Here is a 16,016-nt window from a genome sequence, read left to right as displayed (position 1 = left end):
CGTGAGATGATGATTTTAAGTAGCAGAATTCCTAAAGTCTGACTTGCATGCGCTCCACAATCTGTGTCCTTTTCAATAATGCTGCTACAATTGGTGGTAAGTGGCTCCTAGAGGAAATGCAGTTTCTGGTCTGAGCTAGTTCTTTTTGTAATAAACAGGCAGGACTGGAGCAGCACAGAGGTTACGCAAAAGACAGAGGAAAAAAGAGTGTAAATGAAATTTAGATGACAGTGAACGAAGACAAACAAACTGAATGTGTGCTGAATCTGAAGCTCAGCAGGTAGGACTACAGTAAACTTAACATGAACCCAATCTTGTCAAATATCCTCCGTAAAGGAAATTCATTAGGTGGCCGAATTTGGCTCATTTGTCCACACAAACACTCTCCGCTACCGCAGCACTCTCTATCAGTCTCTTTAGTTTCCTTCTTCTTCTCCCCATCAGCTCCCCAACTTTCTCCACCTTCTGTTTTTCTTTGCTTCCCTCTGTGGTTTCACCCCTTTCACAAACTCTCCGTCGTAACTGTTACTGTTGCTGTGCTCTTTCTCCCGCTCTCCCTCCACTCTCCTCCGCCTCCCGTAGCGGTGGTCCTTCACCGAGGACAGCTCCTGGGTTTGAGGGGTAAGTGGGAGCGCTCCTAACCTCCTTTTCACCCGGTCGAGCCTCCGTGTCTCCTGATACAACATGTCACTTGCTGTTAAACTTTGTCTGCTATGTGCTTGTTCTGGGTACGTGTCCAGCTCTTTGAGCAGTGCAACAGTTTAGCTGAAGGTCACAGAGTACACTGTGTGCAAGGATTTCACAGTTTGCTGAACTTTAAAAGCAGCTTTTTACTTGGGATTTGTTTTGCATGTCTATGATTTGTTTATTTTTATGCGTAACAAATCCATTGCATGCAGCGGGCGTCTTTTAGCGAGCTGAGATTTTTTTTTCAAAAATCCTTTGTTTTCAGTTGATCTGTGGAAAGTTAATTTTTATTTGATGATGTCATGCTACCGAATGTGATTTGTTCACAAACACGTGTTACTCGTGTACTCTTACCCTTTACGCTCTCTCTATCAGCCAATAAGGTGTCACCTACATCTTCTGGCGGGGTGATCCATGTGTATGGCGACGATGGCTCTGAGAAGAGCAGCGGCAGCTTCATCCCCTACTGCTCAATGGCACAGGCCCAACTCTGTTTCCATGGACACCGTGATGCTGTCAAGTTCTTCGTCTCTGTGCCGGGTAGGCTTGAATCTCTGCCTGAATCTCTGCTCCCTTTAATTCTGAATTTTAAATGGACTGTGCACTAATAGGCATGTTTAAATTTACACGTCTTGCCTTAAATGTTAAAAGACACATATGTAGACATCACAAATCTGTGATAATACTGTTCCATCGCTCCCAAAATGTTAGTGACTATTTATTATCTAAGCTCTGCTTCTTTCCAAACCTTTCTGATATATTAATCTGACGTTAAAGAAAGATTGTGTTTTGTTACTTTGTGAAGGTGTCATCAGTGACACTTTCAATACGTAAATGTCATTTTCAGTAACATCTTTCTTTCCTGTTTTTCTTTTTCTTTTGGTGACAGGCAATGTCCTGGCTACCCTAAATGGCAGTGTGTTGGACAGTCCATCAGAAGGACAGGGCTCCACCGCTCCCACAGAGACGGAGGCGCAGAGTGTTCAGAACGTGTTGGTGCTGAGTGGAGGCGAGGGTTACATCGACTTCCGCATAGGTGAGCATTCAAACCTGTCCTGAAACCAGTGCGTATATCCGATACTGCATATTTTGGTATCGATCTGATATCGAGTAAATACAGTATTGCCGATACTAATACCGATATTCATACTTTTAACTTATTCAGTTCAATTCAGTTTTATTTACTTAGCACCAAATCACAACAACAGTTTCCTCAAGGCACTTTATATTGTAAGGTAAGTACCCAACACTAATAAAGGTACAACTTTTAAAGCCAGCTTATGTAGGAGAGGGCTAATAAATCACTGTGGTTTTTACTTTCCACAGTAATAATTAACACAACAAAACACACGTTTTATGTTTTTTTCCATTTTCACAAACTAAATTATCGATCCTGTGGCACTAGTATCGGTCCAATACCAATAAAAGCATTGGTACTTGTGTTTCTGATACCTGGATTGAACCACTCACCCCTAGCAGCCATGGTTTTTTAATTTGAGAAGTTGGAACTTTTTCCGTTTGGTCCTGTAATGGTCTTGGACTTGGATGGTTCATTAGCAAGTAATGAGTAATTAGTTAATTAAAGGTTAAAGAAACCTACTGGAATAGGACATGCCTTTTATAATCCATGTCACCAGCATAGTTATGTACTTTCTCATGCCTGCTTCTTTACCACAGCATCCAGGTAAGTTGGTTAAGTGTAAATAACAGCAGACGGTCTTTGTTTTTGCTTGAACAGCAAAGCTGATTAGCTGTCTGAAAGAGCAACGTGAGTGTATTTAGACTCATGAAAAGTACAATAGTATCACATCAAATTATGATGAATGAAACAGTTTCAAAAAGTACACAAAATGCTTGTAACTATTTGAGCACAAAGTTTGCTTTCATGTTTTCATGGCTCTGCTTTGTTTTTTCTTTCTTCTCAGGCGATGGAGAGGATGATGAGACGGAGGAAGGAGAAAATGGTGGTGGTGGGGCTTCGCAGAACAAACCTACTTTGTGCAAAGCTGAGCGGAGCCACATCATCGTCTGGCAGGTGTCTTATGTACCCGAGTGACACCTGAGATCTGCTTTAACACCTCACGCATCCACCCATCTCCTTAACGAGATCTCTTCTCCTGCCCAGAAGCTTTCAGCCACCCAAACCTTGTAATTTCCCCCCGGTCATGTAAAAGTCCCCCCTTTGGCTCTAAAACGACCATTAAAGCCGTGTATCGTCCCTTGTAACTATTATACCCCCTCCTGTCCCAGACCTTAAAACCTAGAAACCTGCCTGCCATCCTGTTTCTGTCCCACGCAGGGCATTGTAATGATTCATGAGCTTTGTAACCCAGCCTCATAACTACCTCCCTTCTCTGTATCAACCTTATATTCACCCTGTAAGCACACTGTATCTCTTCCTATATTTACCTCAATTGTCCTGCATCTGCCCCAGAGTTATTCCTCATCTTCCTCCATTTAGTTAATCATCAGTGAAAACTCCACCTCATTTTAAAGCAAAGCCCCAAAATGCACAAAAATAAGGAAAAAGAACAGCAGCAGCAGGAAAGGCAACACCGGCATGTAGACATCAGTCCTACCAACGGCCATCTGGCAGACCATTAACAATCAGGGACTCTGCTTTATGCATCTACATATTCTTAGACGGTGTGCGAGGAAGCAGAAAGCTGAGGCCTCGGTTTAAGGTCAAAGTTCACACAAAAGTGTGGCGTTCAAGTCAGGATGAGCATACACGGAACAAATAGGAAGTCAAATTACTTAATTTCCAACCCCCTGCAGAAGCCTGGGTTCTCCCAGCTGCTGATTAAAACATGTTGCTTCACATGTCACAATGAGTCGCCTCCATAAGAGTCCTGATGGGGCTCTAAGGTCAGATTGTGTCCACATACAAAAGGAGTTCCACTGTGTCGAGGGTTCAGTCCAGATCTCATCTCTCTCATTTCTCTGCCTGGCTGTTGATGGGACGGTGAACAGTGGCGTGTTGTCATCGTATGTACAGGGAGTTGTGTAAATCTCCACTGAAACCCATCCTCTTTGTTCAGTATGGAAATTCTCGCATTGATCTCCATCTCTGTGTATTAAATATTAAACATATGTGTGCTCAGAACAATTAACCCGGGTTTGTGTCGTCTGTGTGTGTGTGTCTCACTTCACAACAAGAAGAACATTTTAAAAAGTATGTTAGGTTTATTCTTTTTTTTTTTGGACAGTGGTAAAATAAAGCTTCTTAACAGCCAATAAAAGCATAAATGTGACCAATCAGGTAAACATTATTTAGTGCAGCATCACTTTAACAGGCTATATGCATTTGGGGAGCTGGAAAGTTTACATTCAAGTACTTTTACATGATCTTTGTACTTGGAAAGTACAAGAAGCTGAACATGTGTGCAAGGCAAAGACAATGTGTTGGTAAACTGCTCCCGTTTAGTTAGAAGTGCCAAAATAAAATATAAAAAAACATTCATCTATGGGACACGCTTCATATAAACATTACATGTTTGTACCATACATGAACTGCTTACATCAGTGCCTCTCAAACTCGTTCTGAGTTTTACTTTTTAATATTGTGGACTGAAAAAACAAGCAAAAGCTGGAAAGAAAGCAGAAGCCAGGTTATTGCTCACTTAGTGCATTTTGCTTGGTAGTGTCGTCTCACCTCCCTTAAGATATAAAATAATGTATGAAAAAGATGAAATACAGGACGGCAGAGATGAGCTTTCAAGTATCTACAAACTACTAAAGCCAAACAGTTCATCTGAGGTATGACGTGATCCACCTTATATGATAAAAACAAAAAAACGTTTACGATCGGACAGTGTTCGTGCAGAAAGTCAGTTGTAGAGCCAGCGGCTGCTGCTGCTCTCCCAGCGGTGAAGCTCGCTCTGACGAAACCACAGAGAGATTTCCTTCTGCGCGCTCTCCACAGAGTCGCTGCCGTGGATCACGTTTCTGCCAACAAACATTTAAAGAACACTGAGACTCGAAATACCATCTGCCCCAAACACAAACTGAGTCATTCATTAATAATAAGCAGGGGTCTGAGGGACAATTCACCTGTTTGTCCTCATCATTGACTTTATTTTTCCAAATAAAGACTTTTTGAAGTTGATGACATCTCAAAAAGTCTGATTTAAGATGTTTACAGTAATTCAATTCAGCTTTATTTATATAGGACCAATTGACAACAACACGTCATTTTATTTTGCAAAGCAAAGGCCCAACAATCACATGTTCCCTTATGAAAACGAGAGAAAAGGGAAACGGAGCGCACAGGGAAACAAGGACAAAACAGGAGCTTTGTGAGAGGGACGACAAAACTATGACATGCACAGTGTTGGGGAGTAACGGAATACATGTACCGCCGTTACGTATTTAAAATACAAAATATGAGTAACTGTATTCCGTTACAGTTACCGTTTAAACAGGTGGTATTCAGAATACAGTTACTTTGTTGAAATAAATGGATTACACTGCGGTACTTTCCTGTTTCATTTTGTCGCGGGTCAGGACTGTTTGGGTTTTGTTTGACAGCTACGTTCTGTTGTTCCAGGCGGCAGGGTTACGGTTGCCATGGTTACAGGGCGACGCTCTCTCTCTCTCTGTGACTGTGTGTTTCCTGGGTGAGAGAGCGCCTTTTCGTTGTTGTTGTTGTTGTTGTGCTAAGCTAACAGGCAGAATGCTACAAGCATAGCTCTAAAGAATGTAGCATCATGGGCAGTGTAGTCCGTGTTGCAGGGAGAATGGACTGCCATACACGTTATGTGTCTGTGAGCGCGAGGAGGGAGAAAAAGGGGAGTGGAAAGGTACGAGTTGTCATCGAGGAAAAACGGGAGCTGGAAGCATGTAAATATAATAATAACCACTTCAGCCAATAAGAGTGCCTGACGAGCCCAGTTGTAAGTAAGCTATTAGGACTCGACTGTACACCGTGTTCGTGTTTTCCTCCGAAAACAATAAGTTCCGTTGGAGCAGCCTTTCAACGCCTCTCTCTGTCTCTCGCAAGAATTGTTGACCCACACAACAAAGTAAAGCTATTTTTCGGCTACGAGCCGACAGGGACCCCGCCGTATTAGTCAGAGGTCCCTTTACTACAGTTCGGAGTCGCGGACCTTCAGTAATAGTAATAAATCACACAGCAATAGTACATTCACGTTGTTGTAAAAAGCATGATAATATATTAAGTAATCCAAAGTATTCAGAATACGTTACTGTCATTGAGTAACGTAACGGAATACGTTACAGAATACATTTTGGGGCATGTATTCTGTATTCTGTAACGGAATACATTTTAAAAGTAACCTTCCCAAAACTGGACATGCAGTAGTGAAAAGAGGTGAGTGGAGAAGAAGTTCTCAGTGCATTATGGGAAGTCCTGCAGAAGTCTGAGCCTATAACAAGGGAGGATTCAGGGTCACCTGATCCAGCGTGAACTATAATTTTAACAAAAAGGAAGGCTTAAGATAGAACTTTATTAATCCCTCGGGTGGGTTCCTCTGGGAAATTCGACAAGCCTTAAAGCCTGATGTTATATCAGCGCTTATGCGTCGGCATTGTCTGAGTGGCGACTATCTTTCTGAGCATGAATAGAAGTGACCGTGTGATGATGTTGTGTCAGTAAGCAAGCCACCAATGAGGAAGGTATACTGGCACCTAGAGCTGGGCGATAGAACGATAACGATATGTATCGCGATATAACTTTTTCTCGATAGAAAAATTAAACTATTGCGATAGACCTCGCCGCTCTTGTCCTCTTAAAAAAAAAAAAAAGAACAGCCAATCCAAATTAAGTAGCGCAGAGCCGAACCAATCACAGCCGCAGCGTCACGTCACGTGACTTGTTACGTACAGCACAAGTGCCAAGCCGCACCATGTGTATTTGTTTGGGAAGCAGCCAGCCACCGTACCGCCCGGGTAATGGAGGAAATGAGTGTGCCGACTAGAAAAATCAACCGAGCGTGACCAAAGAGAAAACAGATGATGGTTCCAATGCCGGAGAGATTGTCGAACGGAAGAGCCATAGAAGTTCCGTAGTGTGAAGGTATTTCGGCTATTTCAAGTCTGACAAAAAACAGAGTAGCGTGCACTGTAAATTGTGCCGAAAGCAAGTCTGGAAATACAATAAACTGGTGCATGCTCAGGCTATGTCCACACGTACCCGGGTATTTTTGAAAACACAGATTTTTCTATGCGTTTGCACCTTTCGTCCACACGTAAACGGCGTTTTTGGTCACTGAAAACGAAGATTTTTAAAAACTCCGGCCAGGGTGGATATTTTTGAAAACTCAGTTTTTGCATTTACGTGTGGACTAGAAAAGGAGAGATTGAGAATTTCCTTTTAGTTCTCAGTTTATTTGATATTGACAAAAGTTAGTCAGTTTTGTCTGTTCTTCTGTAAAACAAACTAAGATTTATTTTTAGAATTAATATTTTGTTTCTAAGTGGAATTGACAATTTAGTCTGTTTCGTTTGTTCTATTTTGAAACTTAAACGCTTTAGCGGCTGCCTTTTGTGTAGTTTGCAATATTTGCCTTTATTTATCTGAAAAAGTCTCATGTTCCTTAAGTACATCTACCCTGTTGAACTTATTATGGGAAATAAATATTTAAATAAAAACAAGCTGCTAATTATTTCACATTTTACTTGTGAGCAACGGCACATTTAAATCTTACAAATATAGTTATTTGGCTTATATCGTGATAGATATCGTTATCGCCTGAAATGAAAAAAACATATCGTGATATGAAAAAATCTTATATCGCCCAGCTCTACTGGCACCCTTAGGATAATAAGGTCCTTTGACATGTTAGCTGTCGGGGCAGCTGCTGCAGCTGCACAGTCAACAGTAGTACCAGCAACAACTAATAACAAGCTCTCGCAGTCACAGGAGGCTGTTGTTGCTAGCACCAGCAGTGCAGAAGTGCAGGAGGAGGGACAGCAGTCCCAACAACAGAGGGAGAAAGAGACAGAGGAAGGTGTAATTAAGGACTCATGTAAAATGAAAGGCTATATAGAGGCTTTCTAGTCTCTGCCAGTGCTCTCAATGCCACATTCGGGATCAACTGCAGGCTTTTCAGGGAGCTTTTAGGACATCCTGATGGTAAGAAATTACAACAGTCTAGCTGTAACAAGTAGTTTTTGAATATCACTCTGAGACAGCATGTTTAAAATGTGAATGGCAGCACCTATCTTGATCAAAAAAGACTCAAAGGTTCCTCACAGACTTACTAGAGGCCATGCAGAACATGTTTCTAAGATTGTTAGCTCCAAAAAAAGCATGAAAGCTTAAAATTTCAATAATTACCATGTATATTGATTAACTAATCATTTGAACTCTGCAATTAATATCAGCAAACTGTCAGTGACAGTTTTTGCCTCTGTGTACCATCACAATGATACAAATCAATTGAGACATTCAGCTTGAATTGAAATAAATAAAAATGCATGGCATAAAAATCTAATTCTCCTTTAAGTAGAGTGAAATCGCTCACCTGCCCACCTCCACACTCAAATCTCCCCGGATGGTTCCAGGCAGCGAGTCTGCAGGGTTGGTCTCTCCCAACATCTTCCGTGCAGTCTTGACCACATCCAAGCCCTGCCACACCTGGAGGAGCACAGAGAGGTACACTACAGCACATCTGTAATCTGAGTGACCCCACAAGCTACTGCGAAAACCTCAGCGTGGAACAATGTGCGCATCACGTCGAGGAGTCTCACCATCGCAACAACTGGTCCCGAGCTCATGTAGGTTACGAGTCCACCGAAGAAGGGCCTGCTCCTCAGGTCCCAGTAGTGTTCCCTAAGAAGCTCCTCTGAGGCCTGGTATACAAACACACACACGACAGATTAATGGATAATACCGTGGTTCATGGGTCACAGATCAAAATATTTTGGAAACACGCAGCTGCTCCAGGCATACCTGCACAAGTTTCAGCCCCACCAGTTTGAAGCCTTTCTTCTCAAAACGACGCACGATTTCGCCCACCAGTCTCCGCTGCACGCCATCTGGTTTTACGGCAACGAAGGTGCGTTCATTCACCCCAGTCCAGCCTAGAGTTGAATAAAACTTGCTTACACTTGAGCTTAAATGAGCAATACAATTACAATTATTCTGCTTGTAGCCACTGCACTCTGCGCATAGACACATTAAAGGGGGCCTGTTGTGCATTTCCTTATTTTATGTCACATATGTACCGTTACAGTGTTGGCTGCTCACATCAAAGCCGGTCAAAATATCAAAGAATGACATCAGCGTGGGCCACATTTGTCCCAGAGATCTCTCAATATAAGAAAAGGAAGTGTGATGGCAACAGTACAGCCCAGTTTTCTCACTGTTGTAGTTAATGAAAGAAAGCTGTCAGCACAACTCTTTGGGCTTAAACTGGAAGAAGTTAATGTGTAAAATTACGGAAAAGGTTCTCATAGCTTGTTGGCCGAACTGTCCTGTAAATATAAGGAGGAAACTTTTTGTTAATTCACAGTAAATACAGTATTTTGTGCATTTATTTGGTAGCACTATATAATGATGTTACACAGATTGGCATTATTAAGGTATTAGCAAGTGCTGAACTCATCATTTACAAAGCATTACTCCTCCTCAGTATGCAATTTTTAAATACAGACATTTTATTATTATGACCATGATTATGATTATTGTTAGCAGTGATAGTAATACAAGGTGAAACAGTAACAGCTGAATAAACATCTGTATTTATAAAACACATGCTAAAGAGGAGTAAAGATATAAATGATGAATTAAACTTTACTAATGCTTAATAGTGGGACATTATTATAAAGTGCTACCACTTATTTTACTGTGGAAACAAAAAACCAGAAATATTTCTGGGGGGGTTTGTGGGGGAGGTCTTAAATACAGTTAAGAGCCCCAAATTTATGTTTATTTATTGCCGGGTGATTCTGGTCCCTGGAGCCTTATGTTTGGCACCCCTGGTTTAAACCTCTTGTTTCCACAGGGATGAACTGAATGGCTACACCCAGATCAGTAAAACGTCTACAATGAATATTTGGAACTGTTAATCGTGCAGAGCCCAACAATAGAAATACAGAGTTGAAAATAAGCACAGAAAGCCCCTTTTAAAACTTCGCAAGCAAAAGTGCACACGTCTGAAAGCACTAGGTGCATTTGCTGTTTTAACCACACTACGTCTTGATGCATGCTCAATCATCCAGATAAGTAAATGCCAAAAGGTTGATTCTGTTCATCTGCACGTAGCGTTGTCAGTGGGAGAGACGTTTCGTCACTCATCCACACTACATTTCCCACACCGTGGAGGCCTGTGGAGGATCAAACCTAACGCCCCTAACGCTCAGCTGCTCGTGCCACAAACCTCGCGCTTACAACTTTCTGGGTGTTCCTCACAAAATTCTTCGATTCTCGCGTGTTTAGCCACCAAATCCTCGAGCTCGGACCGGTCTGGCTGTCCCCTCTTTCTCGGCCCCATTGCAAAGCTCTTCCTGCAGCAGCCAATCAGCGCACACACGCGCTATTAATAGGATGATGAATCAACTTTTCTCACGCTGAGGACGACACATGGACCACGCGGCTCTCAGCATAGATTAGTTAACAAGCTGGCCACACTGCAGTATCACCCACGGTCACAGAAAAACTAACCACTAGTCAGTCCGAGTTTCTTCTGTCAAACTAAAGTTAGTAAAGGCAACACAACACCACTGCTGTACCGGTTAACTGTGCCGCTGCCTGCAGCTAGCCGAGGCATCTGTCCGGAGGGTTTCCTGGGAGAAAATGATCCTGTGAAAGTCAGACTGGAGGCCCGTGAGTGACAGAGGAGCAGATACAAGCACGTTTATTACCAACCTGACTGAAAGATCTGAGCAAATATGGACAGAAATAAGCAGATCATTGTCGTCAGCGGACGGGGATCAATGCCGGGTACGATAAAGAGGAGGAAAGAAGGATGCGCGTGCACGTAGCTTAAACGCGGGCTCACGAGGAGCGGCTGAAACTGCAAATCATGTGGCGCAAACGACCAATGGTATGCCGCTCCCAAAATTTGCTCCATCTGATACCAAGTGCCGATACTTTCAACCAATGAAGGTAGCTTATGGAGGGGAGAGCAGCATATCATGACTGCAACATCGCTGTGCTTAATCTGAATACTTTTAATGACAACGAAATGATGTGATTTTTGCTTTCCACTGTTAAAAAGTATCCCTTCATAGTATACTGTTAGCTGAATTCTACTGATATACTCTAAATATAAGTTGCAGTAATTCATGCAGTTTGGTAGCAAAAATCTAATAAGGCATTGCAGTGCAAGCTCAATGTAATTAATCAGTTCAAAGTAGTTTAGTGTTGCTGCAGCAGTCCAGGATGACACTGAACAGATGGGCATGCACGGGTCAGACTATGGGAAGTATCCCTCCTGTCTGTTAAAAACGAAATACATCATCAGTTTGTGCAGCTGGTTTGAAAGCATGGCCCTGCTTGAAAAGGGCCACAGCCCTTGCCAAACAAACAGAATGGTAATGTGTTTGAGGGTATTGTGTGCTCACCATGAGCTGTTCTTGTGTGTGACAAGTTCATTGATCGTGCACAGAGAGTCTCTCCTGTTTGGCATTTGCAGTCTAAGACAAATATTTGTGCGCTTTTATAACTGTAGCTACATTCCTTTATAAACTGACAGGCAGTTCACATGTTCTGCTCCCAGCCCTGATGATACCAGTGCCAAAGTTGTTATCCATACTATCAATTTTGCCAGAGTGAGATGTAGAATAAATACAAATAAGTAAGTAAGTAAAATTTTATTTATATAGCACCTTTCTAGACAGAGAATCACAAGTGCTGCACATAGGATAACAAGTCATAAAACAGGCAAAAATTAACCAAAAGCAATTTTAAAAGGTGAGTTTTGAGTTGTTAAATGTTGGTTTTACATCAAATGACTTCTTTATTGTAACTTTGTGAATGCGATAAGAGTTTGAGTGTAAAAAGTGTGGAGGACAAGGATAGTCAGGCACATCAAGAACATCAAAGCATTTAGGGATTTAATCTTTAATTGTGCAATAAAATGCATATTAGTACATTCATTTACATTATTTATATAGAAATTAATATAACAATTCATTATTAGATAATTTAATGGGCAATAAGAAGAAGAATGAATGAATGAATGAATAAAACATTTTCAGATTCAGAAAACCTTTTTTTTTACCCTTGTTTAAAAAAGGAAAATAAGTAAATTAATTCAAAAATCAAATCACAAATATAAATTATTTCTGACATTTAAAGTGGTGATTCCACAAATTGATTCTTTCATTCATGTTAATACTGAACCAGCAGCATCATGACTGGTTTAGACTTCTGCTGTGGATCTTTGTAGAGTTTAACCTAAACAAGCAGCTGACGTCATTCTTAGCATTTATGCTTGTGCAGGTAAATTATGTGTTCATTACTTTGTGGTTGTGTCCTGGTGTTTTATATGTGGTGCCAAACACAACAGATACATGCTGACATTAACATAAACATAAAAATGTGTCAAATGGAACTAAATTCAGTATTAGCATATACATTTTGAGCTGACATAATCTATATGAAAAAATCCCTAAGGGGTTCATGTATAGCATCCCCAGCTAAAGCTCTACAGCAACATGCAAATAAATGCAGTACAGAGTGAGGTGGAAAATCAAAATATTTGTTTATATCTCATCATCCTGTTTCTTGTCAGGCATGTGGAAAACGTTTCCATCAGGCTGCATCACCCAGCTGATGTCTACAAGCTACAACTACAAGCTGTCCTGACAGCACAAAATCTTCTGTCTGTTTATGTCACAGGTGTTGTAAATGGCCAAATTGTACAATAAGATAGTTGTTGAATGATTATGGTGTGGTTAATGTTTTTTACTACACATCACTGCATCTTACATTAATTTCTGAAGAGTGATAGTCCACAGTATTAGCACGAAACAAAAAGACATCAAAGCCATCGCTTTACTACACCATATGTGCAGTAGTCCACGTTAATTTTGTGTTTGCCAGTTTGCGCTTCACACGAAATTCAGTTGTTCTGCATTGAAGTAGAAACAAGCACTTTGTCAGTATCTGTGTATGCAAAGGTTGTGCTTTCCTATAATGTTATTTTCTGTGAACGACGTCTGTTGTTCTTAAACTGGAAATGTTAACTTTGTTTGTACAACACTATTAAAAACACAAAGTTACAGAGTGCTTCACAGTTTTAAAAACCACATGATAAATATACATGTTCAAACAAAGAGACACATAATCGACCACACAGTCAGACATTCATTCCAACATAAATGCAGACGCACAAACGATCCATGGGCAAAGATAAAGGAAGAAACATTTGGGGAAAGCTAACCTATAATTTTTTTTTTTTTGCAATATTCTGAAGTGAAAATATGATGATAACAGGGTTATGAATAATATGTTTGAGATATGTAAAAAGAAATGAATTATGTATGGAGCAGTAATTCATAATGGTGTGTTGTTATCATTTTAATTAAAAAAAAATTACCTTTTTTGGCCTTTTTGCAAAATAATTTTGTTTCTGTGTGCAAAATAGAATAATATAAGCATCCAAAACAAGACTGTGATGTTTAGAAAATCTGTGTTAAAAAATTTGTATAGTTTAACATTATTTGGGAGCTACTTTTTTCTTTCTTTTTGTAAATGAAATTTAATAGGGGGACTAATATTTCTGTCCTCATTTGTATATAAAATGTAATTAAACAGAACAGCAACACACATTGATGGAGTTGCCCATGGTGAGGCAACAGGCTGGGGTGGGGGTCGTAGCTTGCTGCCTGATTGACAGGCTTCACCTATTTACCCAATAACGGGGAGAAACACAGACTGTATATGGAAGATGGACACCACCTTAATATCACCTATTTTTTTAAGCTGTGCATTTTTACGGCTCTTTAAGGTGTTTTGCAAACAGGTGTGATGACAGATGGGTAGCTTATGGAAAAATTGTGTTGCACAATTATGATTCAAATTTTCAGATTATCTTGAAATTTTAAATTAGGTATCTCAGCATTTCAACTTTCTTTGTTGAAATTGTTTTTCTAACTAGAGGAGTGTGCCGCCAGCTGGCCATTATACTCATGTAAGACACTGATGTGACTTTTCACACCCAGGAGCTGTACTGACCCCAATCTCCACATTGTTCTCACTTTGGTCCCCAGCAATAGATATGCACATTTTTAAGCAGATCAGATGAATAGTTGTTGAGATAGTTGATGAACAGATGCCTTCATTTATTATTTATGTCTGAATCTGACCAGTGGTACGACACTCTACACTGGATTAAGATCCTTTTCATTAAAATGTACTTTTAATATCCTGGCAAAGGTTTGCCTTCTTAAAACACAAATCATAGGAAATGCAATAAACCAGCAGAATGGCAGCAGTATACTAAAAACTACCAGTGACTCCATGTTTAACATAATTTGCGAAGTGACTATGTAGGTTAGCTTGGTAGCACATGCAGCTTTGGGGTCAAATGTTGAAAAACACTGTATGAACTGCAACATCATGCACATGTCCCCTTCAGTCATTTTAATTGTATTATTATACAAGAAAATGACTAAAGGCTACTGTTTACTTTTATACTCTGATAAAGCAGCTGGCCTTTTTTTTTATGTTCTCAGATCTTAACCAGAATATATCCAAGTCAAAGTTACAAGTTTGCAGTGGACTGTGATGTGATGCAGCTGTAATTACCTGCACATAGAAACAACAGAAATAACTTAAAAGGGGCTACATTTCATCTCAAATTTAATATTCAGCATACAACAATAACACACACACGCACAAGGGCCTGCATCAGACCCACAGAGAAGTATTCTGAGTGGAAGATTCAGCCAGATATTGAGAAGCATTTGTCAACAATGATCTAGTCCAAAAATATCCAGGATCGGTAAACATTCAAGTGAGGCCATTACACCGCAGTCCCCTCTTTCCTCTGTCGCTCTTGTTCCTGCGTGTGGAAATAGTCTTTGTTAAGTAGAACATCCCTCTTTAAAGGCAGGACGGGCTCCTCTGCCGCTCTGCTGCCTCCTGCTTTCTTCTGTTGTGCCAGCAGCATTGCGCGGAGTAGGGGAGGGTAGGCGACGTATCGGACGGGCGGCTCGGGCAGAGGCTCAAAGTCCTTAAACTGCTGCTCCATGTGTTTGGGAATCAGGCGCCAGTCATGGTACATCACCTTGTCCATCTCTTTGACCTCGCTCTCCTTTTTCCCTGCAAACGATAGTTTGTTTGGAGAATATTTACCAAATCACACATTTCAGGCAACACGGGTATTCATAAAATACTGATTAAAAATGGCTGTTACAGTAAAAACAAATAAGACAACACAGGCTACAATGACCATAAACAGTGATATTATTATTATTAATAGATAAAACTAATCTTACCTTTATAAGTGAGGATGCCCCACGCTTTGCCGTGATCCATGTTCTACAAAACACAAGGAATAGTTTCCATTCCTTTAGTAACAGGAATCTCCCTTTTATCTAGCATAACAGTGTGCAGGCTCCATGCTCTCACCTCGGATGTGTAGTCCACCTTGACCTTGGTGATCTGCCAGTAGCTGGGCTCGGAGTGGTCCTCCAGCCAGGATTTGCGGGTGAAGAGTCGGCCCACTCCGAACAGCCTCATCCCGGCCAGCAAGGAGAAGAGGCGGCTCTCCCTGCGGACGTCCTGCCATGCTAACACCGGCAGCATCTTCCCCGTGAAGGGCCGTTTCATTGTCTCGTAGTCCAAGGCGTACTTCTGGGACTCCCGGGGCCGGGACTTGAGCTCTCTGTACGCCCGAATCTTCCGAGCCATCTCCGCGATGAGGCGAAGTCTCTTTTTCTTCACCATAACTGCGGTGTCTTCCTCACAGCTACGATAGACACGGGTCAGCGATTATCCTGAAAAATAAAAATAAATCATGTCATAGCTGATCTTGAATTATGTCTTTGACCTGTTAGAGTAACTAAATAAAAATGCAATCAAATGGAGAGCATCCTGTTAGTCGGTGTTCCCGGCTCCGTGCTAAATAACACCAGTTATAAGTCGTTCCAAACATTTGTTACCCATAGCAGTGAGCTACTATCGAAAGTGTTTAAAATCATTAAATATCTACATTAAATACCTGAAAACTCCCCAGAAGAGAACTGCCGCTACTTGACCTCCGCAAGCAAGGTGCAGAGCTTCCGACGCGCTCTTGGTCCGGGCATAAAATGGTCCGTGGGAACAGCCAGCGTGCTTTTGTTCCGTGTAAGGAGAATTCCGTCTTCATAAAAAATAATTTAAAAAAAATTAAGAAATGAAAAATTATCATTTT

The 16,016-nt window shown here is 41.0% G+C and overlaps 3 protein-coding genes and 1 long non-coding RNA gene across 25 annotated transcripts in view; 2 read left to right on the top strand and 2 right to left on the bottom strand.

Annotated features, from left to right (window-relative positions):
* Positions 1 to 3,800, top strand: part of mapk8ip3 (mitogen-activated protein kinase 8 interacting protein 3) — a 32,117-nt gene extending 28,317 nt beyond the window's left edge. For 16 of the 18 annotated variants that reach the window (XM_085453869.1, XM_085453856.1, XM_085453855.1 and 13 more), the window contains 4 exons: positions 583 to 621; positions 1,063 to 1,227; positions 1,577 to 1,723; positions 2,613 to 3,800. In XM_085453869.1, the coding sequence (XP_085309995.1) occupies positions 583 to 621; positions 1,063 to 1,227; positions 1,577 to 1,723; positions 2,613 to 2,743 (482 nt within the window). In that variant the 3' untranslated portion in view covers positions 2,744 to 3,800. The remainder of the gene's footprint in view (positions 1 to 582; positions 622 to 1,062; positions 1,228 to 1,576; positions 1,724 to 2,612) is intronic. The other 2 variants (XM_085453870.1, XM_085453860.1) reach the window with 1 other exon arrangement.
* A 49-nt stretch (positions 3,801 to 3,849) lies between these two features.
* On the bottom strand, positions 3,850 to 10,577 carry nme3 (NME/NM23 nucleoside diphosphate kinase 3). Of its 3 annotated transcripts, none has more exons than XM_085453874.1 (5): positions 10,520 to 10,577; positions 8,603 to 8,733; positions 8,401 to 8,502; positions 8,175 to 8,287; positions 3,850 to 4,635 (listed from the first exon to the last, which is right to left on the bottom strand). In XM_085453874.1, exons 1-5 carry the CDS (start codon positions 10,563 to 10,565, stop codon positions 4,518 to 4,520), a joined length of 510 nt encoding a protein of 169 aa, XP_085310000.1. In that variant the 5' UTR covers positions 10,566 to 10,577; the 3' UTR covers positions 3,850 to 4,517. The 3 variants fall into 3 exon arrangements, with proteins under 3 accessions (XP_085310000.1, XP_085309999.1, XP_085310001.1); XM_085453873.1 differs by lacking the exon at positions 10,520 to 10,577 and adding an exon at positions 10,043 to 10,210; XM_085453875.1 differs by lacking the exon at positions 10,520 to 10,577 and adding an exon at positions 10,043 to 10,210 and having other exon boundaries at positions 8,183 to 8,287.
* LOC146711131 (uncharacterized) lies at positions 7,083 to 13,962 on the top strand. 3 transcript variants are annotated; one of them, XR_014920112.1, is made up of 4 exons: positions 7,083 to 7,783; positions 8,160 to 8,505; positions 8,588 to 10,697; positions 12,390 to 13,962. It is a non-coding gene; the product is annotated as an uncharacterized LOC146711131 (long non-coding RNA). The 3 variants fall into 3 exon arrangements; XR_014920111.1 differs by having other exon boundaries at positions 8,157 to 8,505; positions 8,588 to 8,708; XR_014920110.1 differs by having other exon boundaries at positions 8,157 to 8,505.
* Positions 13,963 to 14,444: 482 nt separating this feature from the next.
* mrps34 (mitochondrial ribosomal protein S34) lies at positions 14,445 to 15,929 on the bottom strand. The gene is made up of 4 exons (XM_085453872.1): positions 15,825 to 15,929; positions 15,233 to 15,600; positions 15,100 to 15,142; positions 14,445 to 14,923 (listed from the first exon to the last, which is right to left on the bottom strand). Exons 2-4 carry the CDS (start codon positions 15,548 to 15,550, stop codon positions 14,625 to 14,627), a joined length of 660 nt encoding a protein of 219 aa, XP_085309998.1. The 5' UTR covers positions 15,551 to 15,600; positions 15,825 to 15,929; the 3' UTR covers positions 14,445 to 14,624.
* Between the last annotated feature and the right edge of the window lie 87 nt (positions 15,930 to 16,016).

The sequence above is a fragment of the Copadichromis virginalis genome, linkage group LG4 (assembly GCF_057382275.1).
Source record: "Copadichromis virginalis isolate Kocher_CV1m ecotype Utaka linkage group LG4, C_Virginalis_male_GT1.1, whole genome shotgun sequence".
In the NCBI taxonomy this organism is placed as follows: Eukaryota; Metazoa; Chordata; class Actinopteri; order Cichliformes; family Cichlidae; genus Copadichromis; species Copadichromis virginalis.
Note: the sequence above shows the minus strand (reverse complement) of the source record. Positions and strands in the feature narration are given on the sequence as shown.

Coding starts and splice junctions, on each gene's coding strand:
- nme3 (XM_085453875.1), bottom strand. CDS start 10,145: ATGGGGCCGAGAAAGAGGGGACAGCCAGACCGGTCCGAGCTCGAGGAT. Junction 8,734..10,042: donor TGAGGAACACCCAGAAAGTT/GTAAGCGCGAGG, acceptor ATTCAACTCTAG/GCTGGACTGGGGTGAATGAA. Junction 4,636..8,182: donor GGGGAGATTTGAGTGTGGAG/GTGGGCAGGTGA, acceptor GTTTGTTGGCAG/AAACGTGATCCACGGCAGCG.
- mrps34 (XM_085453872.1), bottom strand. CDS start 15,550: ATGGTGAAGAAAAAGAGACTTCGCCTCATCGCGGAGATGGCTCGGAAG. Junction 15,143..15,232: donor AGGTGGACTACACATCCGAG/GTGAGAGCATGG, acceptor TGTGTTTTGTAG/AACATGGATCACGGCAAAGC. Junction 14,924..15,099: donor GGGCATCCTCACTTATAAAG/GTAAGATTAGTT, acceptor TATCGTTTGCAG/GGAAAAAGGAGAGCGAGGTC.